General features: G+C 42.0%; 3 protein-coding genes across 9 annotated transcripts in view; 1 reads left to right on the top strand and 2 right to left on the bottom strand.

Annotated features, from left to right (window-relative positions):
* Positions 1-1,581: 1,581 nt before the first annotated feature.
* TRAPPC2 (trafficking protein particle complex subunit 2) lies at positions 1,582-26,417 on the bottom strand. Of its 4 annotated transcripts, XR_015734512.1 has the most exons (7): positions 26,219-26,317; positions 24,794-24,929; positions 22,755-22,898; positions 11,968-12,054; positions 10,626-10,855; positions 8,674-8,765; positions 1,582-1,605 (listed from the first exon to the last, which is right to left on the bottom strand). XR_015734512.1 is itself a non-coding variant. In XM_087895289.1 (5 exons), exons 2-5 carry the CDS (start codon positions 24,884-24,886, stop codon positions 10,757-10,759), a joined length of 423 nt encoding a protein of 140 aa, XP_087751415.1. In that variant the 5' UTR covers positions 24,887-24,905; positions 26,219-26,417; the 3' UTR covers positions 9,230-10,756. The 4 variants fall into 4 exon arrangements, 2 of the variants coding, with proteins under 2 accessions (XP_087751415.1, XP_087751414.1); XR_015734511.1 differs by lacking the exon at positions 1,582-1,605 and having other exon boundaries at positions 8,606-8,765; XM_087895289.1 differs by lacking the exons at positions 1,582-1,605; positions 8,674-8,765 and having other exon boundaries at positions 9,230-10,855; positions 24,794-24,905; positions 26,219-26,417.
* On the bottom strand, positions 15,486-22,756 carry LOC117676053 (trafficking protein particle complex subunit 2). Its single transcript, XM_060686687.2, has 2 exons — positions 22,564-22,756; positions 15,486-17,946 (listed from the first exon to the last, which is right to left on the bottom strand). The coding sequence occupies exon 2, from the start codon at positions 17,868-17,870 to the stop codon at positions 15,534-15,536; it is 2,337 nt and encodes a 778-aa protein (XP_060542670.1). The 5' UTR covers positions 17,871-17,946; positions 22,564-22,756; the 3' UTR covers positions 15,486-15,533.
* Positions 26,392-26,694, top strand: part of OFD1 (OFD1 centriole and centriolar satellite protein) — a 38,752-nt gene continuing 38,449 nt past the window's right edge. For 2 of the 4 annotated variants that reach the window (XM_034435197.3, XM_034435169.3), the window contains exon 1: positions 26,392-26,590. The gene's annotated coding sequence lies outside the window, so the exon portion shown is untranslated. Of the gene's footprint in view, positions 26,600-26,694 lie in introns of all 4 variants that reach the window. The other 2 variants (XM_087895263.1, XM_034435179.3) reach the window with 2 other exon arrangements.

The following is a 26,694-nucleotide window of genomic DNA, read 5'->3' as shown; positions in this document are numbered from 1 at the left end:
GACCATGGGGATACTGCAACAGTCATCAAGTGTGAAAATGTCATATGTCACTTTTTTCAATGACATTGTAACTTTAGATGTGTTACACTAATGATTGTAAATCAAAAACTACCTGTATGTTACAAATATTTTTACAAGGCAGAAATCTTAATACAAGTGTAGAGCTAACTCAGAACAAGACAACTTGCAAATCACATATTTACAAATACAATGTAGATGAAATGTTCACTACTCCAAGTCAAACATCTCTATTCCATTTCCAATTATACTACCTTTACATTTCTATTTTGGTATGTTTGTATAGTTACCATATGCTAGTCTACGTATTACTATTCCCCTGCAGTTTAGATACTATTTTAGTAAAAAGCAGAATATGCTCAAGTATGTACACTGGCGTAGTTTTAGGGGACTGCACCACATTATTCAATAAATTTAAGAACAGACTTTAAACTTAAGATGAGAACTAGTTATATTTTATTCAGTTATATTTCCTTTTTCTTAAACACCCCATTGTACAGGTAGTCCTCGAGTTATGAATGTAACCCATTTGTAACCCAAAAATTCATGGGAGTGAATCTTGTATCTTAACGGGATCACTCCCTTCTTTTGTCCATACATTCACTAGTAAAATGCAAGGCTCATTAAGTGCACATTAGGTCTTTCAGGGTGGGGAAGGCCATGGGGAGCCTAGTAATGGAACAGGCCACCTGCCTAAGACCACCCAAGGCCTCCCTGGCCCACTGAAATACCTCATGCTCCCCACAGTTGCTTACCCCCACCCCATCCCAATCTGCTGTCCTGGATCACTTACTTTATGAAGATCTAGCAAGCAATCTCCTCTCCAGCCTCTCAGCTGTGTGCGCCCCTCTGCAGTTCCATTTGGGCCTCTGCCAGCCCGTTGCAGGCCGGATCCGCCCCTCACAGGATACATTTCGGCCTGCAATGGGCCAGGGGAGGCCCAAACAGAGCGTCGGAGGGCCGGATCCGCCCCCCAGAAGCTCCATTTCAGCTTGCAACGGACTGGAGGAGGCCCAAACAGAGCATTGGGGAGGGGGGTACATGGCTGAGAGGCTGGAGACTCCTGGATCTTCACAAGGTAAGTGACATGGTGTGGCAGGTTGGGTGGGGGGAAAGCAATTGTGGGGAGCATGAGGCCCGAACGGAGCTCAGCTCCATTTTGGCTGGCGACATTCAGAATGAATGTTACAGAGCTTCTGTGGTTGTTCGTAAGGACGAACTGTGGTGCTGCAAGATTTGTAGTTTCAGGACTTGTTTGCAAACACTAGGGGGCACTTACATAATTTCAAACATTAACTAAGGGAACGCTCGTAACCCGGGGGTTACCTATATTCCCTAGACTTATCTGTATGTAAAGGTAAAAAGAATTATTGTCTTATGATGGCATCCCAATGAGAAGTGTATGTTTTAATATTTGATCTTAAATTCATTTTGCTTTCAATAGCTACGACTGAAAATAAGGAATTCTAAATGCAGAAGTTGTCCATATTTAAATCACAATACAGAAGGCATAAATACAAAAGTTAATGCTTACATATTCAGAAACTGAAGATCTTCAGCACCTCATCAACAGAGTCTCAGAAATATCTGAAAAATATGGCTTGAAGTTTAACACCTCAAAAACCAAGATCATGGTCGTCAGCAAACAACCCATTAATTTACCGCTGATAAATTCAGAAGGAATACCATTAGAAAAAGTTGAAAGGATCACGTACCTCGGTTTTAATTTACATGAAAGCTGGGACATGATCAGTGAAATAAAGACAAGGATAGAGAAAGCTCGAACAGCATTCTTCAAAACGAAAAACGTCTTCTGCAGTCACGATATAAACCTAAGACTGAAAATCAGGCTTGTCAGATTAGGCATTGGTCTTACCTTGAAGGCCAAATTTCTTGATAGTTGTGTCATCGTCCAGATGTGGGCTGCTTCAGTCGTATCTGTTGCTGGCTGAGCCATAGTTTTTTTGACCACGCCCCTTGCTCCTCCCTTTGGGGCCCAGTTTGGCGAAGAAGGCCACAGGAACAAGCTCCAACAGGAACCATCATCCTCAGAAATAGAAACTGGTCCAACGGGACAACTGGAAATAAACTCCTTTAACATTAACAAAAAATAAACTGTACAGGCCCTGAGACAGAGGGAGGGGTTGGACGATGACACAACTATCAAGAAATTTGGCCTTCAAGGTAAGACCAATGCCTAATTTCCTTGATCCAGTTGTGTCATCGTCCAGATGTGGGACATACCAAAGTTTTGGCAGTCCTAAGGACGGGATGACGAAGGGCCTGGGGAGACCCCTGACCGGTGCACCTGTTGCAAAACCCTCCTGCCAAATGTCGCTTCCGCAGAAGCAAAGACATCTAACTTGTAATGTCTAATAAATGGCGAGGGGGTGGACCAGGTGGCCACCCTGCAGACCTCCTCAAGGGAAGCCTAAGTTGCCCAGGCCGCCGATGTAGCCGCACTCCAGGTGGAGTGAGCAGTAATTTGACTGGGAATAGGAACCGCCTGGGCTTGATATGCCAAGGCAATACATGCTCTGATCCAGCGACCAACTGTTGCAGATGAAGCCTTATTCCCTAAGGAACTTGGCAAGAAAGAGACAAACAAGGCCTCGGATTTTCTGAAAGGGGCAGTTCGTGTAATGTATATTTTCAGAGCCCTCCGCACATCTAAGGTGTGCCACCTCCGTTCCAAATTATGGGAAGGTTTAGGACAAAAATTGGGAAGAATAATGTCCTGAGTCCTATGAAATAGTGAATTAACTTTAGGAATAAAGGACGGGTCCAGTCGTAAGACGACGGTGTAGGGTCTGAATATGCATAGATCTTCCCTAACAGAGAGGGCTGCCAGCTCTGAGATACGGCGAGCCGAAGTTATGGCCACTAAGAATGCTACCTTAAGGGTGAGGAAACGAAGATGGACCGTGCGGAGGGGCTCAAAGGGAGATGCCGTCAAGGCATCAAGGACTCTGGGTAAGTCCCAAGTGGGATACCTATGAATCGAGGAAGGCCGTAAGAGCCTGACACCTCTCAGAAATTTTCTAATAACGGGGTGGTGAGTGAGCGGCTGTTCAGAGGGCTTGGATAGGGCCGTAGACAGTGCCGCCACATGTCTTCTAAGGGTGCTGTGGGCCAGACCGCGGTCCAAGCCATCCTGCAGGAATTCTAGGACCTGAGGAGGGGAGGCTAGCAGAGGATTGATCTGGTGGGACCTACACCATCGTACAAAGGCTACCCAGGTGATATTGTAAATCCTAACCGTGGACCTGCGTCTACAAGCCTGTACAGTAGGAATCACCCTATCTGAATAGATGTCCCGCTTTAGGAGGGCCCTTTCAAGTGCCAAGCAGTCAGTTGGAGCCACTGAGGCTCCGGATGGGTCAGGACTCCCTGCCTCAGGACGATCTGGTCCGATGGAATCCTCCAATGGTGTGATATGGAGAGATTGACCAGATCCGCAAACCACGGGCGCCGTGGCCAGTGCGGAGCTATCAGGATTATTTCCGCCCTGTCGGCGACCACCTTCTGGAGCAGAGCTTGGATCAGAGGCAGAGGTGGGAAGGCATAGTGAAGACCGGGAGGCCATGTGAGGCGGAGAGCATTGATCCCTTCCGCTCCCGGAGTCGGGAACCTTGAAAAGAAGCGAGGAAGTTGAGTGTTCAGATTCGTTGCGAAGAGGTCTATGCGCGGAAATCCGAACCTGTTGCATATCGCTTGGAAAATGTCCGGATGGAGCTGCCACTCGGCATTGTCTATCTGAGTCCTGCTGAGGAAATCTGCTTGGATGTTTTCTGTCCCCGCTATGTGATCTGCTCGGATGGAGAGAAGATGTTGCTCGGCCCACTTGCCTAGATGAAAGGCTTCCTCCATGAGACGTCTCGAGTGAGTCCCCCCTTGACGATTGACATGTGCTTTTGCAGCTACGTTGTCTGTCAGCACCAGAACGTGATGGTTTTGAACAAACTGTTGAAACTGTATGAGAGCTAGGCGGATGGCCTTCAGTTCTAGCCAATTTATGGGGTTGGACAGGTCTGATGGAGACCAACGACCTTGAGCCACATGCGATTCGAGATGCGCCCCCCAGCCATAAAGACTGGCATCCGTCGTGAGGGTGATCCTGTTTTGGTCCATGAAAGGACATCCCCCGTCTAGAGAAGGCGATGTCCACCAGTGTAGTGATCGCCTGACTGATAGTGGGACTCTGACAGTGGCCATGGTGTGAGCTTGTTACTTTCGTTGGAAAGGCAGTAGAAACCACTGCAGGTGTCGGGCGTGAAGGCGTGCCCAGGGGACGATCTGAATGCAAGAGATCATTTTGCCTAGAAGTTTTGACAAGGTGGCCAATGGAACAGAAGGGTATTTGTGAATGTGAGCTATCATGTCTTTGATGTCGGCTCGGCGTTCCAAGGACAGGTAGACTGCGCCTTGATGTGTATCTATGATGGCCCCGAGGTGGACGAGTCTGTGGGTTGGTACTAAGTGGCTCTTCTTGTAGTTGACTAGGAACCCGTGTTCGGTCAAGGTTTGAATTGTGATGTGTAGATCGTGTAAGGCTTGGTCGTGAGATGGAGCTAGAATCAAAATATCATCCAGGTAAGCCTGGAGTCTTACCGGTTGTTGCCTCAGGTGAGCTGCTACTACTGCCAGTACCTTTGTGAAGACCCTTGGTGCGGACGCCAGGCCGAAGGGAAGGGCCCGGTACTGTAGATGTTTTCCTGCGTAGCTGAAGCGGAGATATTGCCGATGCCTTGGAAGTATTGGGATGTGAAGGTAGGCCTCTGTGAGATCTATGGAAACTAGAAAGTCGTTGGGACGAATCCCCTGAAGAATAGAGGTTAGTGAACACATTTTGAATCTGCGATACACTATGTAAGAATTGAGAGATTTTAAATCCAGTATTGCCCTCCACCCCCCCGACCGTTTTGGAACCACAAACAGGATAGAATAAAATCCCTGTTTCCATTCGCTTTGAGGGACCTCCTCTATGGCGCGAATATGCAGGAGATGTTGAACAGCTTGGTCCATCAGAGGCGTCTGGACTCGCTGCTGTAAGGTGGGCATTGAATGAAATGTGTCGGAGGTGTGGATAGAAATTCCAGGGGGAGGCCAAATGTTACTATGGATAGGACCCAGAGGTCTGGGGTAGAGGCTTTCCACCTGTCTGCGAAGAGAGCCAGGCGGCCTCCAATGGGAGGATTTGGTGATGAATTACTTACGGCTGCGGGTCTGGCGGTAGCCGGAGCCACGAAAGAGCCGCTTGGACTGTGTGAATTGTCTGTCCCTATCCCGAAAGGACTGACGGTCCGAAGACCGGCTTGATCCCTGAGGGAAGCCCTATTGGGAGGTGTTTCCATGGTAATAGGGACGAAAGAATGCCCTCTTGTAATAAGGATAAGATTGTCAACACGTGTAGATGTTGAAGGAAGAACCTTACGCTTGTCCCGTGTTTCAATGAGGAGGGGCTCAAGTGACTCACCAAATAATTTCACTGCAGAATATGGAGCTGCAGCCAAACGCCATTTGGCTCGAAGATCTGCTAGCCACTGACGGAGCCAGATCATCCTGCGGGCTGATACAGTAGAGGCTAGGGCCCTAGAGGCGAATTTAACCGAATTTAGAGTGGCATCTGCTGAGAATTGAGTAGCAGCTATGATTTTATTAATATCCTGATGGAGGCGAACCTCACTAGGGGGCACTCTTGCTTGCAATTGCTGAAGCCAAAGGATGGTTGATCGGTTGAAAAAGGAGGCTGAGGCAGCCGATTGAATTGCCCATGCAGCAGCCTGGTGGTTCTTCTTGCACAGGAAGTCTAGTTTTTTATCCTCTGGTCGTAGACCCTCGGAAGTATCCCCTGTCACATATGAGGAGGGAGATGAAAGAGCTGCTACAGGACTGTCCACTGGGGGGGACTTGCAACAGTTGAGCAAATTTGGGTGCAACCGTATAATACTTCCTATCTGAAGCAAGGGCAGAGGCCAAGGTTGCAGGGCTAGACCATTGTTTCTTAACCACGTCTGTAAATAATTGAGGGATTGGAACAAAGGATTGTTCAGGAGTAGGTTCAGCAAAAAGTCCCTTTTTATGACCCTGGCTATCTTCTTGCAATTCTTTAATGTAATCATCATTGTCTAGAGCTGCAGTAATGCGTGCCTTATGTAACAGAGACTTAAATTTGTGTAGAGGAAATAACCCTGTAAAGGCAGGTTGATCTTGAATTACGCCCTCATCATCTGATAAATCAGAATGGTGATCCATCTCCAAAGCAAAGGATTCACTAGCCCTTGAAGCAGTAGGGGAATGAGAGCCAGTAAGACTAACTGCAGGAGATACTCTAGCATGAGTGGAATGCTCAGAAATTATTGATCCAGAATGATGTCTTTTATAGGCATCCTCCACTCGAGAAGCAATGGCCCTTTCAATTAAAACTTGTAAGTTTTCTGGCAGATTTTTAAAAGGGTCCTCTGGGATCTGATCTTGCAAGGGAAACTCCCTTGCAGCCTGAGCTGGTGTCACATTTCTGCTAGGAGCAGGAGAAGCTGGGGAAATTATTTGACTTGCAAATGGATTTTGCAGAGTGCTCTGTTCTTCTTGAATAAGAACCCCTCCCTCACCTTCTGAAGACCAAGCTTGGTGAACTTCAACAATAGGAAGGGGGGGAATAGCGGGGGGAGGAGAGGTTTCCTTACTGGGAACAATAGCTTTTGAAATTTGCTTCTCTAAAGCCTTATGCCTCCTTTGCAAGTCTTTTTCCTCTGATTTAGAAGAGTGCTTGCGCTTGCAATCTGCTTTTTTTCCCTGAGGCATGGTATTTCCCTCCCTGTGGGAAGAACGCTCTGCCATTGCAATAGTATACTCACTGCAACCAAGATGTCGACTGTAAAGATTTAGTTTCACTTTTGCCATGTGGTAAGGTAAACAAAAGCAGAGGATCTGGCGTTAGCTCACTGGCTGCCAAGTAACACGTGAGCAGAAGAAACTTGCTCTAGAGGTGACTGTCCAGGAAACCTAGAAACAGCCCCTATAAAGCGCCTTTACAGCCACAAAAAAACCCCGGCTGTAATATTGCCACGTGGAGAGTGTAAGGAAACCTTACACCTCTCCTGTATAAGCTCCGTTGGTGGTATAGGAGGATCACTGGCTAAAAAAGGGTTAAAAAGCCTCCTATTGACTCGTTGGTGGCAAAGCAGCAATTATCACCTTTCCAAAGTGCCGCGGCGCTTCAAAGGACCGCCCTACAGCTGTTCTGCTGTCCCGGGAGCTGAGGGCGGGGGTGGCGGCTGATTTTAGCGATTCTGGGGTTTGTCCCAGAATATCGCTACAAACGGTGGTGGTACAATGGTTTAAGCCCCCTGCGCTGTTGTTGGTGGCATAGATTTAAAAAAAACCCACCAAAGGGAAGAAAAAAAAAATTAAAAAGACGCACGAAGAGGCTTCCAAAATGGCCGCCGCCTGGAGCTATTGAAGAGCCTGATAGAACAGGCTGCTCCAATAAGAGGTATACTGGTAGACTATTTTATGCAAAATAAAACTAAAAATATTTCTTAACTAGCCTAGTAGACCGGAACCTCTGGAAATTACAAGAAAAAATTAAATAGGAAAATAAATGAAAGAAATAAGAAAATAAAAGGTCAAAAAACCTTACAATTTAAATGCAATCGAACAGACCTGGGCTGAGAGCCAGATCTGTACGAGGTGTTACTCTCAGGCCGACTGAGCCTAAACTGGGCCCCAAAGGGAGGAGCAAGGGGCGTGGTCAAAAAAACTATGGCTCAGCCAGCAACAGATCCGACTGAAGCAGCCCACATCTGGACGATGACACAACTGGATCAAGGAAATGTTACATCTTTTCTATCTTGCTCTACGGAGTAGAGAGTTGGTCTCTGACAGAAAACCACTTAAGAAACTAGAAGCATTTGAAATGTGGATTTACAGACAACTGTTACATATAAACTGGGTTAAAATCACAAATGAGGTGACAAGCCACCTGGGAAAGCAAAGGGAAATAATCAAAGCCATTAAAAAGCAAAAGTTAGAATATTTTGGACATGTGATGCGACACCCAGAAAAATACGGCATCCTTCACTTAATCCTCCAAGGAAAGATTGAAGGCAAACGAGGTCCAGGCAGAAGAACATCATGGCTTCAAAACCTAAGGGAATGGTTTGGACAAAACTCAGCAGCACTTTTTCATATGGCTGTTGAAAAAATAGGATTGCCGACATGATCGCCAATATCCAATGATGGATATGGCACAAGATTTAGAAACTGAAAATGTATTCAAATATTATATGTTTTCTGTCAACGTATAGTATTTCCCTACTTGTGTGCTTTCTCCTATGTTCCAAACGATGTTGAGATTAGATAGGCAGTTTAAAGAGAAGTCCCTGTATCACTGTAAACGTCTTTGCTTTTCAACTAGTATAAGACCCAAATTTAAGTTCATGCTCAGCTATAAAAGCTCATTGGGCTGGTCACTAACAATTGATGAAAAATAATCTATCCCATACAACTGGATGGATAAATTTAGCAGAGTAACATGTAGCAATAGCATTAGCACTTAGATTTATATACTGCTTCACAGTGCTTTACAGCCCTCTCTAAGTGGTTTTACAGAGTCAGCATATTGCCAAGAATCTGGGTCCTCATTTTACTGACCTTGGAAGGATGGAAGACGGAGTCAATATTGAGCTGGTGAGAACTGAACTGCTGAACCTCTGGCAGCCAGCAATGTATGCTTCTCTGTGCTCCTACAATTTACAGATATATTGTAAATCTGGAAGTATGTTAATTAGAATATATTCTGTCCTTTAAAAATTACATTTTCAGAAAATGTACAGTATATTAAATATTTGCACTACACCCTACAAACATATAACTGACAGTTAAGTCATTTGTGCAACTGTACATTTACTTTTAAGGAGTATTTTCCAGAATGCCTGTGAAAAGTAGTAAAGATACATATTAATTCAAAAATCAGTGAAATAGTTAAGATAGGTATTTAAGGATTTGTCTGAACTATTCAGTGAACTGGCAATAGTAGCTGTGTATATTAGAGGTTCACTGAACAAAGGGGTAGCCATTTAAATACATAATTATTTGGTAAACTGCAATACATTCAAGCTATATCTTAATAGTTTGACAGGTATTTAATGGATTCAAAGACTTAATGAACATTGTAGAAAACACTGAACAAAATTATTCTACAATACCAAACAATGTAACCACCTTTTTATTTTCCAGCAATTAATTTGCTATTACACCATCCAGTCCATTTAGGCAGTGACATATTCTCTATAGGAAAGCTATGTAATAGATGTTAATGGATCTGCATTCCTAATCACACACATTACTATTTAAATACAAAAGCTTCCAGAGTTTGCCACTTGCAAATTTTGGATGTCATTCATTTTGAGATAACTTATGCTTGTGAAAGTATGAAGGCACCAGGACAGAAACCAGGAGACTAAATTCTAATCCTGCCTTGGGCATGAAAGCTGACTGGGTAACTTTGGGCTAGTCACTCTCCTTCAGCCCATTTCACCTCAGGGTTGTGGAAAAATAGGAGGAAGTATTATGTATGATTGCTGCCTTGAGTTACTTGTAATAAAGATGGGGCGGGGGAATATTTAATGTGTCTAAAGTAGAGCCAAGTAACCTCATGACCACCTCCTGCTTTACATAAAGGTATGCAATTTTATTTGTCTGAAGACATTATTTTACTAATATATGTTCAGAGAAAAGAGAAAGTGGTATTCAAAGTCATAAATGAAAATAGATCAGAGGTCTCCAACCTTTCCAGCTTTGAGAACTGGTTGGGGATGGGGGTAGAGGGAGGGGATGGTCTGATATGAGCGGTGGGCAAGCATGAATGCACATGCAGCTCTATTTGTGCAAGTGGCGGGCACATGCGCCCCCTGCTTGCACAAAGAGCTGCACATATGTGCTTACTTCCCCCACACACTAAACATGCAAGTCCTCAACTTACCAACGTAATGGAACATTGTGGTGGTCATAAGGCAGGCAGCATATGTCTGACTTGATTTTACAACCTTTATTTAGGGAAGTCATTAAGTGAACTCATTGTTCAATATGGGACATTTTTGCTGAAAACGAAGTAAATGTGGGGTTTGGGCAAAAATGTAGTAAATTGTCACGGGATCACGGGATGCAGCAAACAGTCATAAATGAGGCTGGTTGCCAAGTGACTGAAATATAGTCATGTGGCTGGAGGGGACAGAACTTCAGAATTGACCTGTACCTTAGGGAGGGGGGGGGTCCATCATAACTTTGAATGGTCACTAAATGACCAGTTGTAAATTGAGGACTATCTGTATTAGCTTATCAAACTAAAAGCAGATTAACTTTGTTCATGACTAGAAGTACTTAGTTTTTTATGCACACTCCAATACTTTTTCTTTTCAACTCATAGTTGGATCTGAAATTACCTTCACACATTAGCCCTGAACTGAAACTCTTCTACAATAAAAAAACTTCCCATAAAGTGTGGTCTATGCTATCAATCATTTTAGTAAATGGTGCTTGAAAATTCCAAGACACATATTAGCATTTATTTTGGAATTTACATACATATACATGTATATACACACATTTAAAGTTGTCAGCTTTGATAGTGAAATTGCTGGACTTCTGAAGTTTTCTTGCTTTGTAAAACTTAAACACTTTGTTCTTTGTTGCTTCACTCAATAGGTTTTTCATGTTATGTTACAGATGGAATAATTCAACTTAAAAGATGCTTCTTCCCAAGAAACTGAACCTTTCTATCAAAAGCGGTGGATCGAATTGGAGAATTAGCTTCATAAAAAGGATTCATTGCAAACTGAAGAAAGAAAGAAAGAATATAGTGAGAACAGTTTAAGAATCAATTTGTCTAAAGACCTGTATTGAACCACTTGGTCTTTGCTAATGTTCTGGAAATTTATAGCAACCTACCATTAATCATTGATTCTGGTTTTAGATGGAAAAGTAGACAGATAATGCCTTGTTTCTCCTTGAGGAAGACTTATTTCTATTTTTGCAATGAAAACTTTCAAAGAATATTGATCTACATTAACTATCTAATCTATCATACTGATTTTAGTTCCTAGAACTAATTTGAACGAAATGCATTCTATCTCCGTCCAGTTCACAGATATATGCAAAAGCTGCTGTTCTGGGAACAGAATATTCTAGAGAATTCCTCAACATTCTCTTCCTACCCTATGACCAGACAAACCTACAGAGGAGGAATACAACATTATTGAATTCCCTAGAACATTCTGTTTCAGAACAAGATTTTATACAGCTAAAGCAGTAGTTTTAACGTACCTGTCATGCAAGTATGCTAGGCCTTCACTGCCTATCGATTAATAAGCAAAAGTACCATAAACAGTAATGTTTTTTCATATTGCAAAATGGAATTAAAGTACACAATTTACATTCTCCAACTCTATACATACAGGGCAAGTGAATAGGTTTAGCCAAATACAGGTAGTCCTCAACTTATAACCACAATTGAGCCCAAAATTTCTGTTGAGACATTTGTTAAGTGAGTTTTGCCCCATTTTACAACCTTAGTTACCACAGTTGTTAAGTGAATTACTGCAGTTGTTAAGTTAGTAAGCTGGTTGTAAAGTGAATCTGCTTTCCCCATTGACTTTGCTTGTCAGAAGGTCACAAAAGGTAATCACATGATCTTGGGACACAGCAACGGTCATAAATATGAACCAGTTGCCAAGCATTTGAATCTTTACCACATGAACATGGGGATGCTGCAAAGGTGGTAACTGTGAAAAACAGTCATAACTCACATTTTTCAGTGCTGTTGTGATTTTCAATGGTCGCTAAATGAACTGTTGTAAGTGGAGAACTACCTGTAGGTTATTTCCTAAGCCAAATTCCCACTGAATACACAATTCATTGTATGATAGATAACATTGTTATAGCTTTTACCTTTATATACAGATCATAGACATCGCTAAAGAAGTTTTTGATTCCATCTTCTTGTCTTACATCATGAAGCATTATAAATCTCATATGTAGAAAAAGTTAAGAAAACAAATGTGTTTTTAAGGATTTACATGCAGTCTGGTTAAAGCTACCTGCCACACAATTTAAATCCTATATTAAAAAAGGCAGCAAAATATTTAAAAAAAACAACCTTTTGAACAGAATATATTTTCAGAATATATTGAACAGAATATACTTCCAGGAATTCTGGGAGTTGAAATCCACCCATCTTAAAGTTGCTGAGATTGAGAAACTCTGCCAATAAACTGTGGCAACTGGGAAAAATGACCCTAAAATTCTTCACTCAGTATCACATTTAAGTTTCAGACTAAGAAGGGACTGGAGAAGTATACAACCAAGTGTCCAGATGCTAGACCACAGTATCTTTGAAGTTTCTTTGAAATCCAATTCTTAACAAATGAGGTTTTCATTTTTTAAAGAAACTACATTTCTTTATACAGATGACATTCTGTATAAACAAGTTTTTGTTTAATATCTGTAAGTTATGAAAAAACACATTTTTCAAAAAGTATTCTTTGGTTCATGACCACAAAGCTGACTCTTCTTGCCCAGGATTTTGATAAATGTTTTTTGTTATATCAATTTTTGCTCTATTTATGGTGATAGTTCTCTGCTTTTAATTCTACTGATTTAAATCAGTATACTTTTTACAGGTATAAAGAATGCAGAAGCTATAATAGAATGACTATCTGAGATTGAAGTACTTATTACTGAAAACATATAGGCTGAAAAAGATGAAAAATAATCATAGAAAAGGTAAGTTTGTAGATATATGTTATGAAATGGCCTGCAAACCATCGCCTAAAATGGTTGCCAAAGTTTCTATCACACTTGCAACCTTACGCTCAACATGAGAGTCTCTTAAATTTTTAGCAGAAGTCACTGACGTCATCAAGGGAGCTAAAGTCTTTATAGCCTGATCTATGATGGCTTCAACAGCAGGTGGCGCAATATCAACTTGGCCATGCTGGTTTAACAAAGAAGCAGGAACATTCGAATCAGGCAGTCTGTTATCCCCCATTCTCCACTTATGGTCTGAGGTAGGGGTTTTAGGAAAAGATTGAAAGTCTCTTACCAATCCAGTGTTTTCTAGGACTTCGATCTTCTTTCCTTTCACGGCTGGATTCTTTAATAATTCGCTAGAATCAGCAGTCGGGTTCTGACTTACTGTGGGCAAACCTAAAAACTGAAGGATTGCCTTCCTAAACTCATCATCCACCTCTATATTTGTTTTCAAGACCTGAAGTGGCATTCTTCCAGTCTCTATTTCTTTAGGTGATGATGGTTTACTCACTATCTTAGGCCCTTCAGAAGTTGAGGCCTCTGCTCCAAAACTTACAGCTCCACTATTCTCTAAATCAATTAGAGTTTGGGGTTTTTCAGCCAAAACATTTTTGGCCTGAGCCCCAGACAGTCCAGTTTGTGACTTCATACTTTTTGCTGCTGCTGCTGCCCTAGTCAACATCTGTTCAACTGCAGACATTCCAGTCTAGCGCGTTACCACATGAGCGTAGGTTCGTTAAACCATCCTCTGCTACCAACTGCTATGAAATGGGGGTGAGGGGTACCCCGGACCGTGAACCAGCTCATGAGTAAACACACTGAGACTGAAATAATTCTCACAGAGGCGTCTTGTGTAAAAATATAATTTACTTTAAAACATTTAAAAAGCACTATGTCTTTAAGAAAGCACATTAAAACAAAGTCTTATCTGGGTATGTGAAGCAAGGCTATCTCCCTAGATCCCTCTCCACAATACTGAAACAGTTCACAAGAGAATAAAGCTAGCATGAAGGTAAGCAGCTTCGGGGTCGATACATCATCAAGGCAATCAAAGTGGGGGCAGCACAAACTTCACAGCTAAAAGTCACCTGAAGTAAAAACAGTTCAAACAGCAAACATTGCTTGAAGCTTGTGGGAGGAAAAAGGTCCAGCAGCAGTCCCGATGATAGCTTGCGTGCTTCAAAACAGCAAAAGGCAAGCATCCATGGGAGTTTCTCTGCAACGGCGTCTGGAGTCCTTATCTGCATTCTTCTCCCATCTGCGGCGTTGCACTGAGCTTCTTGCAGCTGTGCATTTAGGCCTAAACCAGGAGTCTAGGCCTGAGTAGCAAGCAAAAGGTCCTTGCTTATATGGGGAGTTAACCTGCAATTAACTAGGGCGGGGAAGGCTTGCAGGTAATTGCCAACAGGAGATGGCTTGATTGAAACCATACTGTTTGTGAGTAGGCAGGTAGCCACAGCAATCCTGGAAACACTCGTGACAATCCCCTCCTCTGCGGCTATTTGACTGGTTAACAAACATACATTCTACACTGGGTACACATATACATCAATGGTAAGTACATTCACATAGCCATCGACATTTTACCCAGAAGATAGAGGTGTTGGTCACGGGGCAGCGGTTTGGTAAACACGTCCGCTACCTGTTCCTTGGTTTCACAATACACAGTCCTAATGAAACCTGTTTTCACCAATTGCCTCACATGTTTGTTTTGTATATCAATATGGCGCATCTCTGGCCTACAGCATCAGCTTCCTATATGTTAATGGCAGCCATGTTATCCTCATAGACTTTTATAGGTTGTATGGGCTGCCTCCATAAGCTTACCAGAAGATCGTCAAACCAAACTAGGTTATTGGAAGCTTTGGACAAACTGACATACTCAGCTTCCGCTGTGGAAGTTGCAATTAACTTCTGCTTCCCAGAGTACCAATACACGGGGCTACTATTTAGGTATACAATGTACCCCGAGGTACTTTTTCTAGATCTAACATCCCCTGCCCAATCGGCATCCGAAAAACAACTCAATCTTAATTCTCTAGTTGCTTCTGGTTCCAATAACAATGAATAGTTCACAGTACCTTTTAAATATCTCAGGAGTCATTTGATTCCGCTCCAATGGTACTGTGTGGGATGTTCAGAATGTCTAGATAACACATTTACACTTAGACTGATGTCCGGTCTAGTCCAACTTGCAATGTACAACAACGACCCAATCACGGACTTGTAAAGGGTCTTATCCTCAAACTCTGTGCTCTCAGTGTACATATTCTTAAGGAAGTCTGTTGCCATAGGGGTATCGCATGGCTTCGCCTCTACCATGCTACACTTTTTAAGCAATTCCTTAATTTTATCTTCTTGAGAGAGCCGAAACCCCTTCTCGGTTTTTACGAATTGCACCCCTAAAAATTTGCTAATGTGACCTAATGGTTTTAAGGCGAAACTCTTACTTAGGTCCTCAGAGAACTTTTTTTTTTTTTTATTGCAAAAGTTTTACAATTACATTTTCACCCCATTCCCCCCCCCTCAACCCACCCAAATCTCCCAACCTCATCCTCCCTAACCCTCCCCTCCCCCCGGACTTCCATACAATATACTCAAATCAAGATAAAAAACCCCCTTTGTATAAAACTTGAAACCCTCCCTCCCCCTTATAATTTTTCATCTTCATTACATTAAAATATTTCTATCTTAATATAACATTTTCAAATAAAAACTATTTGATACTTCCTGGTTTGATATTTGTTCTGAACATAATCTATCCACTTTTTCCATTTCCATTCATAAGTCTCTTGTAAACAATCTTTTAAATATGCCGAAATCTTCGCCATCTCTGCAAAACTGGCCATCTTCAAAGTCCATTCCTCGATCGTGGGCAAAGCTTCATTTTTCCAGTATTTACCTATCAATAATCTCGCAGCTGTTATCATGTACAATATCAACTTTGTTTCACCCGAAGTAAAACCCTTAACTATACCCAATAAAAACAGTTGTGGAGAAAATTGATCTTTTTTCTTCAAAACATTCTGCATAACCCACCAAATTTTTATCCAAAAAGCCTTAACTTTCTTACAGGTCCACCAAACATGATAATATGTAGCATCTAAACAATCACATCTTGCAATGTACAACAACAACCCAATCACGGACTTGTAAAGGGTCTTATCCTCAAACTCCGTGCTCTCAGTGTACATATTCTTAAGGAAGTCTGTTGCCATAGGGGTATCGCATGGCTTCGCCTCTACCATGCTACACTTTTTAAGCAATTCCTTAATTTTATCTTCTTGAGAGAGCCGAAACCCCTTCTCGGTTTTTACGAATTGCACCCCTAAAAATTTGCTAATGTGACCTAATGGTTTTAAGGCGAAACTCTTACTTAGGTCCTCAGAGAACTTCTTATGCCTGTTCTCTGATCTGCAAATATATAGGATGTCATCAACGTACAACAGTATCGTTTCCCTAATGCCCTGATCTTCCTTGACAAAAACACACTCGTCAGCCGACGATGGTAAAAAGCCCATCTCTCTCAGGCTTTTTGTGAGACACTCGTACCATCGTTTACCAGACTGTTTTAAGCCATATAGGCTCTTGTTCAACAACCACACATCGTCTTCCCGATGGCTTACTCCCTGAAGAATCCTCACGTACAGCTCTTTGTCTAACTGGGCGTGCAGGTACGCGGTCTGAATATCGAACTGATATACATGTTCGCCTCGCATGGTAGCGATGATGAGAGCTGTTCTCATGCTCTCAGGACGCACCGTGGGCGAGAAGGTGTCCTCATAATCGTCAGGGAATCTCTGCGAGAATCCCTGTGCTACTAGTCTCGCTTTATAGACAAAGCCCCCACCTTCAATGGGCTTTTGCTTGAAAAGCCACCTAGTGCCGATCACCCTCTTGTCCTTGGGCAATCTTGTTGGCATGAATACATCCAGCCTTTTCAGGCTGTCTAGTTCTGTATCCATGGCGGCCAGCCACTTCTGTCGTTCATGGTCAGGTAAGGCCAGCACATCCTCATATCTCTGAGGGGTGGCCAAAACCTGGTCGACTGAGGTAACAAAGTCGTCGTACCTCCTAGGCTTATTGCCTCTAGTAGCCCTAACTGGTCTGCCTCTGGGCGTGTCACTGACATCAGAGTCGTCCGATGAGTCATCTACCTCGTGACTATCACTATGCGTCTCAGAAGCTGGGTGCCTATCCTTCCTGGCTACCCCCATCTTATGCTTCAATATCCCTTTCAAGGGTGTCTGGGTTCCACGCTTCCCAGAACCAGATGTATCCCTATCATCGGATAGGTTCTCCGATACATCCTCCGATTGCCTACGACAACTACGGGAAGGGTTCCGAGTAAGAATCTCATTGGCATGGATCTTACTCCAATTGGCCCCTTCGTGAAAGGTGGCAGACCTTGATATCATCAGTTTTCCGTTAGGGTAGGCAAACCTAAATGCCTTGGAGCCCTGCTCATAACCAACGAATCTCAGTTTAACAGAGATCCGGTCTCCCTTTCTCCTAATCTCCTTCGGGACATGAACATCGGCCATCACTCCGAAAACATGGAGGTGTGCCAAGCTAGGCTTATGGCCGTATAGCACCTCGTATGGGGTCTTCTGCACCACGCTAGACCACACTCGGTTCAAGGTGTAATTCGCGTATCTAACTGCTTCTACCCAGTACGCGAAGTCTAGTCCGGAATCCTCTAGGGCGCACCGCATCATTGTTTGTAATACGTCGCTGCGCTGTTCTGCGATGCCATTTTGAAACTTAGAGTAAGGCACGGTGCGTAAGTGGACTATGCCCTTACTCCTCAACCAGCTGGAGAACTGATTTGAATTAAATTCAGTTCCTCTGTCAGTTAAGATTTTCTTAACTCTGACCTTGTGCTGGTTCTGGACTAAGTTACAAAATTCCTTAAACTTAGTCAACGTTTCACTTTTAGACATTAGGGGAAAAACGAATCCAAATCTGCTATGGTCATCTACTATGGTAAGAAAGTACCGTCTCTTACCCACGGAAGGTGCGAATGGACCCACCAAATCCATGTGGACGAGCTGAAACGGGTGTTCGGAGTACCTCTGAGACCTCTTGGGCGCAGATTTCACCTTCAACTTTGCACTCCTACAAATTGAACAGTCTAGGAATGTGTTACAGTCATTGATCTTGGTTCCCCTTGAGTGTTCGGTTACCTTTTTCACTATAGGAAAACTCACATGACCTAATCTGCGATGCATCAAGTGAGCACATTCATTATGCAGCGGCTCACCTATAGCAATTGCATTAGCATTTTCAGGTTCCCTACTATCTGACTCTAAATTAAAATTTAAAAACTTTTTATTAACTTTACATTTGTCTTTACAAGGCTTCCTCTGGTGAAAGTCTTGATCCTCATCACCTAGTTCTAACTGTGATTCATTGTTACTACCAAATGAGATAGTATAATTGCTATCACTGCAGGTCTCAGCATTCGTATTGGGGGAATAATAAGGCAAGCCACCTATCTTCAAAACCTCCCCAATCACACATTTGTTGTTTTTGATCACAGCTGTTCCTCCTGAGAACAGAATCTCCATTCTGGGGTTCTCACATATCCTCATTAGGCTTAGCAAATTATGATCTATCTCTGGTACATACAATGCTCCATGAATCTTTCCTATCCCAGGAATATAAACATCTCCAATGCCAACAATATTCACCTTTTTACCGTTTGCAACTTTGACCATGGATTGATGCCTTCTCATATTAACAAACAACCTTCGGTCACTGACAACATGGTTACTGGCTCCACTGTCCATTAACCATAGTTGCTCTCGCTGTTCCCTTGTAAGTTCTGACTCAGTAGTTTCCACTATACCTACAGAGCTATCATTAAACCTGGGATTGTTCCCTTTGTTGCCTTCATTTGGCTTTTTACCCCTTCTGTGGTTAGGAACATCTACACTTGGCTTTCTACCAGGAGGTAATGGCCTCCTTTTACATTTATTATCAGAAGGTACCTTTGAGCATGCCCTAGCATTCACATTTTGTGGGCAATCCCTTCTATAATGTTCTCTTGAACCACAATTGAAGCATTCTCCGATAGTATATGCTCTATCTGAACTATCGGGCCTTCTTAAAGGTTTTTCCTTTTTGTGAAAAGCCGCCCTGCATTTTCGCAGGTTATCTTCTGCAATCAATCTGCCAGATAACACTTCTAAAGATAAGTTATTACAACTAAAATTATCCAATAGCGATATAAAATTATCCCAGCTAGGATCAAGGGAATTGAGTATAACAGTAATGAGGGTTTGTTCAGACACTGTTTCCCCCCTCAACATCAATTCCTGCCTTAACCTGTTTAACTCACATAAGTGTTCATTAATATCTACTCCCGCCTTCAACCTTGCGGAATAGAACTCCCTATAAACTCTGTTTGTAACATGGGAGCTTTTTGAACAAAATAGCTTATGCAGTTTCACCCAAACTTCTGTTATGGTTAGGTTACAAGATATACTGGGATATAATGCAGGGTCAATAGACATCAATAAAATACAAAAGGCCTTATGATGTAAAAGATCGATTTCTAAGGACCATAGTCTAGGTGGGGGTTTTAACAACAACGATAAAACATTTTCTCTCATTAAGATTACTTGAATACTCTTAACCCATTCCTTAAAATTTCCTCAAGGGATTGAAATTGGAGGGCAGAGACAGAGAATGTAGTTTCAGCATCCAATAAGGTGTGTGTGTGTGGGGGGGGGGGGAATCAGGAAGTCTGTCCCTCCCAGCTTGTTTTGCTTTCTTTATTAAGAAATTTATGCTTCTGGTTTTGGGAAGATTATCCTGAAGCTGCCGCCTTTGTGTGCAGCAGCTGGCTTCCTCAAAACCTAGGAGAGATTTGCAGTCTACCAATGACCAGCTGATTGGAGCAGAGGCTCAGCCCACAAGCATCAGCTATGCAGAGGCTTCTTTGGAAGCCTCTCTGGCATTAGAATACAGCACTAGGCCCTAATCTAATTGGGCTCTTCCCCTTGCTGACCTGTTTTTCGCTTTGCAAAGCTTTTTGCAGCTTCTCTGCCTCCTTTATGGACCCAGCTGGATGGTAGACCTCCCCACCTATGAGGTCAACGACCCACACATCTGTTTAATGATGGCATCAAGAAAAGTAGGGGGTGGGAGTTAAGGAAAGCTCTCTCACACAACCGTTGTCACCATACTGGGCAGGCTCCACTACAGTCATAAATTGAGGATTACCTGTATACAGGTAGTCCTCTACTTACTTGAGCCCAAAACTTCCTCTCCTAAGCAAGACAGTTGCTAAGTGAGTTTTGCCTCATTTTACAACAGTTCTTACCACAGTTGCTAAGTGAATCATTAAAAACACGGTTGTTAAGTGAATCTGGTTTCCCCATTACTTCGTCAGGTCACAAAAGGTGATCACCTGAACCTGGGCCACTGCAACCGTGTCAATAAATTCAATACATGACAGTTGCCAAGAATCCATGGGGATGCTATAGTGACATTTGAAAAACAGTCAGGCCACGTTTTTTCAGTACCATTATAACCTCAAATAGCCACTAAATGAATGGTTGTAAGTCTACCTGTATTCTTCCATGTGTTATAGATATCAGGAATTTATGGGGAACTTATAATAGGTAAGAAATACATAAGAAAATTCAGATCCAGAAAGATGAGTTCTAGGCAGAAATTAATGAATACCTAAATATCTAACTACAACATTTGATAGATTTTTCCCTTAATCCCTGTTCCAAATATGACTACATCATGAATCTAATTTTTATGACAAAATGATCACCCTATCTTACAAAAACTCATACAAAAGCACACAATTCTGTTGTGTGTAAGCAGAATGGATACCATCATGCCTGTGCATTCTATATCCTATCAGAATTTGGACATGTTCACACCATACACCGAAATAGAAACTAGCCATCTAAACTTTCATATATGCACAAAGCTATCCCTTGTAGTTAGCTAATTCAATGTGTTATATGAATTTAGGAAATTGAACTTAAAATAAGAATTAAATGTACAGTAGTATGAAATAGTATGAAATACTACTTCAAGAAGCTACAGTATGCAGTGGCAATAGAAAGCAACATACTAGTAAATTTTCAGGTGATTTTTAGAATGATAGTGCTTCAGCAGAACAAATACCATTTCCAACACAGGGGTGTATGTTTTTAATGTATTAAAGAAAGATTATGTGCCCAATATGCAATTTCTGAATTTAACCCTTTTGTAAGAGCAGGGCACTGTATCATCCATCAAAGGAAGGGCTAATTGAAATCTGCTTCTAATTAGAGTGAACCTTGCCATAAGCACAGCATTTTGTTCAGGTGGCCAGTTTGTGAAATAGGAAGCTGGAGACTGCTATTCCATCTTAATGGCCTAATTATCCTTGAAATCTCTCTTTTCTGATAAAGATAAAACTATTTTTTTCACATTGGAAAATGTTTTTCATATCAGACGGCAGAGCATTTGATTCTCTGAATAATGCTCTTCAGCAACTCCTCAGACTAAATTAACCCCCTGGTTCAATACAAGTAGAGATGTTTTCTGAGCAGGGAATTCACCATGAAGTAAGTGATGGTAGGCCTTGCAGAAAGCTTCAAACATTGACAGTAAAACTCATGGTGCCCCAGAACACAAACATATCAACATAACATATTACTGGGCTTCAACCAGGAGTGGGTTCTAAAATTTTTTACTACCAGTTCTGTGGGTGTGGCTTATTTTGTGGGCGTGGCTTGGTGGTGGGGGTAATGTGACTGGGTGGGTGTGGCCAACTTTTTTTTTTTTTACTTTTAAAAGCATGTTTTCTACAACCTTAAGAGGTTGCAGGAAAAAATGGTTTTAAAAGCCTCTGACGATCAGGCAATTCAGCTGGGATCGCCAGAGGCTTTTAAAGGCATTTTTTTCCCCTACAACCTCTTCAGCCAAAGAGGTTGTAGAAAAAATGCTTTTAAAAACCTCTGAGATCCCAGCTGAGCCGCACAATTGTCAGAGGCTGTTTTTTTACACTTTTTTACACTTCGGCATTTTTTCAGCCGAAGAGGTTGTAGAAAAAATGATTTTAAAAGTAAAAAAAAAAAAGCCTCTGATGAGGTAGGCGGGGTAAGTGAGCAGTGACCGGGCCAGGGACCGGTTCGGGGGCATGGCCAGCCAATGTTATTAATGGTTCTCCGAACTACTACAAATTTTTACTACCGGTTCTAGTGAACCGGTGCGAACCAGGAGCAACCCACCATTGGCTTCAACCTCATTCTACACCAACACTTGTGGGCCAGATAAAGGAAATAAGGAGACTGGAGGCTTATCAGATCTCTGTATAGAGGATATTCCACAGGGCAAGGTGCACTTCCTAGCTTCTGTTAGAGGAAAACATTTAAGGGACCTGGAATGTGCCCACCCTATTTGACCTGGTGAAATAGAGGCGATCTGCAAGTAATGTGGTTCTATGCTATTAAGGGCTTTAAATATACTTATTGCTGAATCTCTGCATTTTTAACCACCAAAAGTCACATTTGTGAGATGGTTTGATAATTACATATTATAAAATGAATGAGAAACCTATAGACTTCTGGATGCAACTTAAATACGGCAACTATTTCAGCGACCATGGCAATAGCAATAGCACTTAGACTTATATACCGCTTCACATTGCTTTACAGTCCTCTCTAAGCGGTTTATACTCAGCATATTGCCCCCAACAATCTGGGTCCTCATTTTACTGACCTTGGAAGGATGGAAGGCCAAGTCAACTGCCAGCAGCCAGCAGCAGTAGCCTGCAGTACTGCATTCTAACCACTGCCCAACCATGGCAAGAAATGTGGAAAATTGTAGTTTAGGAACATTTGGAAGGCCATAGGCTTTCCATCTCTATTCTGAAATGTTCTTCTTATAGCATTGCAACAAAAAAGGATATGGCCTGCAGTGACAAAGGCAGAAACAAACCATTCATTAAATTTATCCACAGTCTTCAAGTACATATTATTTGTTAACCACATGTTTTCATCTACTAGGTCAAGAGCAGCATGAGCTATGAACTGATTCAAGTGGCGATGGTCATCCTGAGAGGAAAAATAAAGCTCAACTCTAAATACTGAAAACAAAAAGTATAAAATAACTTATTTTTTCATGCATAACATACATTAAGCTACTTGCTTAAACAATGTAAAATATGTACTATAATATACAACTATGAACAGAATTAATTCAGACTAATGCAATATTAGATACTAACATATGTACTTGTATGTAGTTTAGAAAAAATATTTTTTTGCAGTTTTTAGAAGAAAAAAAGGTGATTTCAAACATTTATTCATACTGAAATATATCCTTGTATACTAAATCATAGTTAAGGCATAAAAGTTGATCCAATTTATATGGTAGACAGGACAACAGAAATCAAATAAATGGATGTTCATCAGGATATATAATCCAGGTGAGTTGGGCTGCAGACTTGAATATATAATTTTCAATAGCAGCAAAAAAAAATCAATTAAGTTCCAAAATCAAATTAACGAAGAACCTGAGTGATTAAGTCAGGAGTCGGCAACCTTAAACACTCAAAGAGCCACTTGGACCCGTTTCCTACAGAAAAAAAACATACTGGAAGCCACAAAACCTGGCCAACTCATTGTCACTAACTCCCACCCAGTCACCCAGTCCCAGTCTCTCTCCCCCTCTCCCTATCTCCCCTGCTCTATCTCTGTGTCTGTCCTTCTCCCTATCTTCCCCTCTGTCCTGTGTCTCTCTCCCTCTGTATCTCTCTCTCCCTCTCTCCCCTGCTCTCTATGTATCACTCTGAATGTGTCTCTCTATGTCTCTCTGTGAATCACTCTGTATGTGTCTCTGTCTCTGTCTCACCCACTTTCTGTGTATCACTCTGTGTGTGTGTGTCTCTCTCTCTCTCTGTATGTGTGTATGTCTCTCTCTCTCTCTCCCCTCCCTCGGGTGACCGTCCTCCTCCTTCCCCCCTCCTAACTCCCTGGTTGGGAGCAAAGCGCAGCAAAGGCAAGCACAGGGTGGGCGGCCGCTCACTTAAGGAGGGTCTTAACAGGATGTGGCTTCTCTCCTGCATTAATGCTCCGGCCATCGCCTTGCCATGTCATCGCCCACCTCCGGCAGCTCTTCAGCCGAGCGCGGAGGGAAGAACAGAGAGAGAACACGCATGTGTCTTTCCCGAGGGAGTAACTTTAACTGTGTTGAGGCAATTGAAAAGTTCATGTGGATGTGCAATAGTTGCATATTAGGAAGTCATGTGAATTGGCAAAGCAATATGTTACTCTCTCTTATACAACATAAATACTAATTACCTTGGGGATTTGTATTGCCATTTCAAAGTGAGGAGTTTCCATTCCTGTCCCATCACTGGTTGGCCCCGCCCCTCTTATTTCTTTTTTGGACTCCAGCCCAAAGTGGCAGGAAGCGAAGGCTGCCTTACGTGCAAATGTGGTGTGAAGACAGGTACAGGGCCGCTTCGCTCCTGCATTCTCCAGCGACCCTCCTCCCACTCCTCCTCTCATAACCCCCTGGCCAGCTGTGGCTGAGCTGGGAACATGCGCACGCACGGGGAGACCCTCCTTAAGCGAGCCACTGCACGCCCCATGCATGCCTTTCCTGAGCTTTGGCGCTCGCTTGGGGAGGGTCTCCCCACATGTGTGCACGCTGCCAGCTCAGCCACAGCTGGCCAGGGAGTCACAAGAGGAGGAGTGTGCAGGAGCGAAGCAGTCCTGTACTTGCCTTCACGCATTTGCGCGTAATGCAGCCGTCTCTTCCTGCCGCTTTGGGCTGGAGTCCAAAAAAGAAATGAGGGGCGGGGCCAACCAATGATAGGACAGGGAGCCATGGCAGAGGGCCCAAAGAGCTGCTTGTGGCTCCGGAGCCGAGGGTTGCCGACCCCTGGATTAAGTGATAGAACGATTTGATACTATATACTGTGCATTTGAACAAGATTTCATACCTTAGATTCTACTTTACCAGCTGGTAGAAATTCCATTTCAAATACAGGATTATCATGGTGACCTACAATTACAAAATAGTAGCTTCCCGACATAATGAAAATATGGCCTCTTCTGAAACAGAACAGAATCATGCAACTAGAAAAGAAGTGGTTTGTAGAAAAAAATAGTGACATATATTATTTATTTATTTATTCGAATTTCTATACCGCCCTTCTCCTTTCGGACTCAGGGCGGTGAACAGCCAGATAAAAAACATCTATACAAACATCACGGTTAAAAAATAAAGTTAAAATAATTTATAAATTTGGCCCATAATTTAAAACTTGTCAATTTAAAATAAATATTAAAATTTTAAAACTAACCTATTAAATGTTAAAGCATTTATAACAGTCTTGTTAGATAATGAATCCCATGAAGTTCTTGCTATTTGATACTATTTGAAGTTTTATTTATACATAAAGTATTGTAATTGGCTCCACCTCAATGGGAATGAAAAATTTAAATATATATTTTTATTAACAAGTTATAGTAAAAGTTGGAAAGAAAATGCTTAACTTTTAAATTTACTGTTAAAGTCACAAAGTATAATTTCGTTTGAGTAGCAACAATGCAAAGTTCTTTCCAACATCTTATCTGAGATTTGTATCATAAATTCCAATTCACATTTATTGAAATATCAATTCTAATATTTACATTGTATTCCAATAAATATCAATTCTACTGTTTAACAGTCAATATAAGTTATGAAATACACTAGTACATTATGAAAAATAACACTTTTTATATTGTCAGTTGAAAATTTCTCACAATTATTTATGTAAATAATATTTTTAAAAAGATATTACTGGGGGATGGGATGCATAATATTATCGTCACCTTTTCACCTGGCTATAACTATGCTTAAGTTTATTTTTTTAAAAAAACATAGTATATTCGCTCAGAATAAAGCTTTCTATTTCTTTTAAATAAACTCAGCAAAGTTTCAGATAATTGTACTACGGTATTTATTTGTTCATTTATGGAGATAATTTGTTCCTTGGGCACCTGATATATGGCTTAAAAATAAGGAAAGATATATAAGGCACAGATTGAAAAATATATGCCAGATGATCATAATAAAATGTTAAATAGGAAAAACCGGCTACCCAGATGATGCTAATTCCACATACAATAGCCCTCCAGGGGCGGGCCAGATAACCTAAAATATCTGAATTCTACACCAGAGATTCCATCTGACTTTCAAGTAGAGATTTTCCAGGGTTAGAAACAGCCTTATATTTCACTTATTCCCTGTTGAAAATTTCGACTTTTATAGTACACTGCTGCTGTTTATTTCTTTTCCCATTAAAAAGCAAAATACTATAAATGCCATCTATCCACTTTTAGAGAATCCGTGAAAAGAAAAGAAAAAAACAACAGCTCACCTGAGGCCCTACAGCTGCCGGGTTTCAAAGAGGGCGGAAAAGATAAGAATCTAATCCTTCCTTCGTAGAACACTCGGCGCTGTTTGATGTCGTCAGAAGCCGCTCCCCACTTTTTCTTTTTTCTTTTAAAGCGCGAATTAGAAAATAGCCCCGCGAGTTCTCGTGAGAATTCTGGGATAGCAACGCGTCTCAGAGTAGTAATAGCAACAACGGCAGGATTGGAAGAGGCGGTTCAGGGCGCATCGTCATTGGACGCAATTCCTTCGGGGGTGGGGCGTGAGGAGACCTTTTGCCTTTTTGGTGTTTTTTTTTTTTTTTGGGTGGATTGTTAGAGGAACTGTGGTTTTCTTCTCTGCTGCGGTGTCGAGTTTGGTGCGTTGTGTATGTCTGTTCTGTTTTTACCTCCCCCGTTTCTCCGATCCCCAGTGTGTACAAAATAAACCCTGAAACGAGCAAGGCTGTTGAGGGAGAGGGGT

The sequence above is a fragment of the Pantherophis guttatus genome, chromosome 5 (assembly GCF_059756535.1).
Source record: "Pantherophis guttatus breed Tessera chromosome 5, ASM5975653v1, whole genome shotgun sequence".
In the NCBI taxonomy this organism is placed as follows: Eukaryota; Metazoa; Chordata; class Lepidosauria; order Squamata; family Colubridae; genus Pantherophis; species Pantherophis guttatus.
This window is presented reverse-complemented; position numbering and strand designations above follow the sequence as displayed.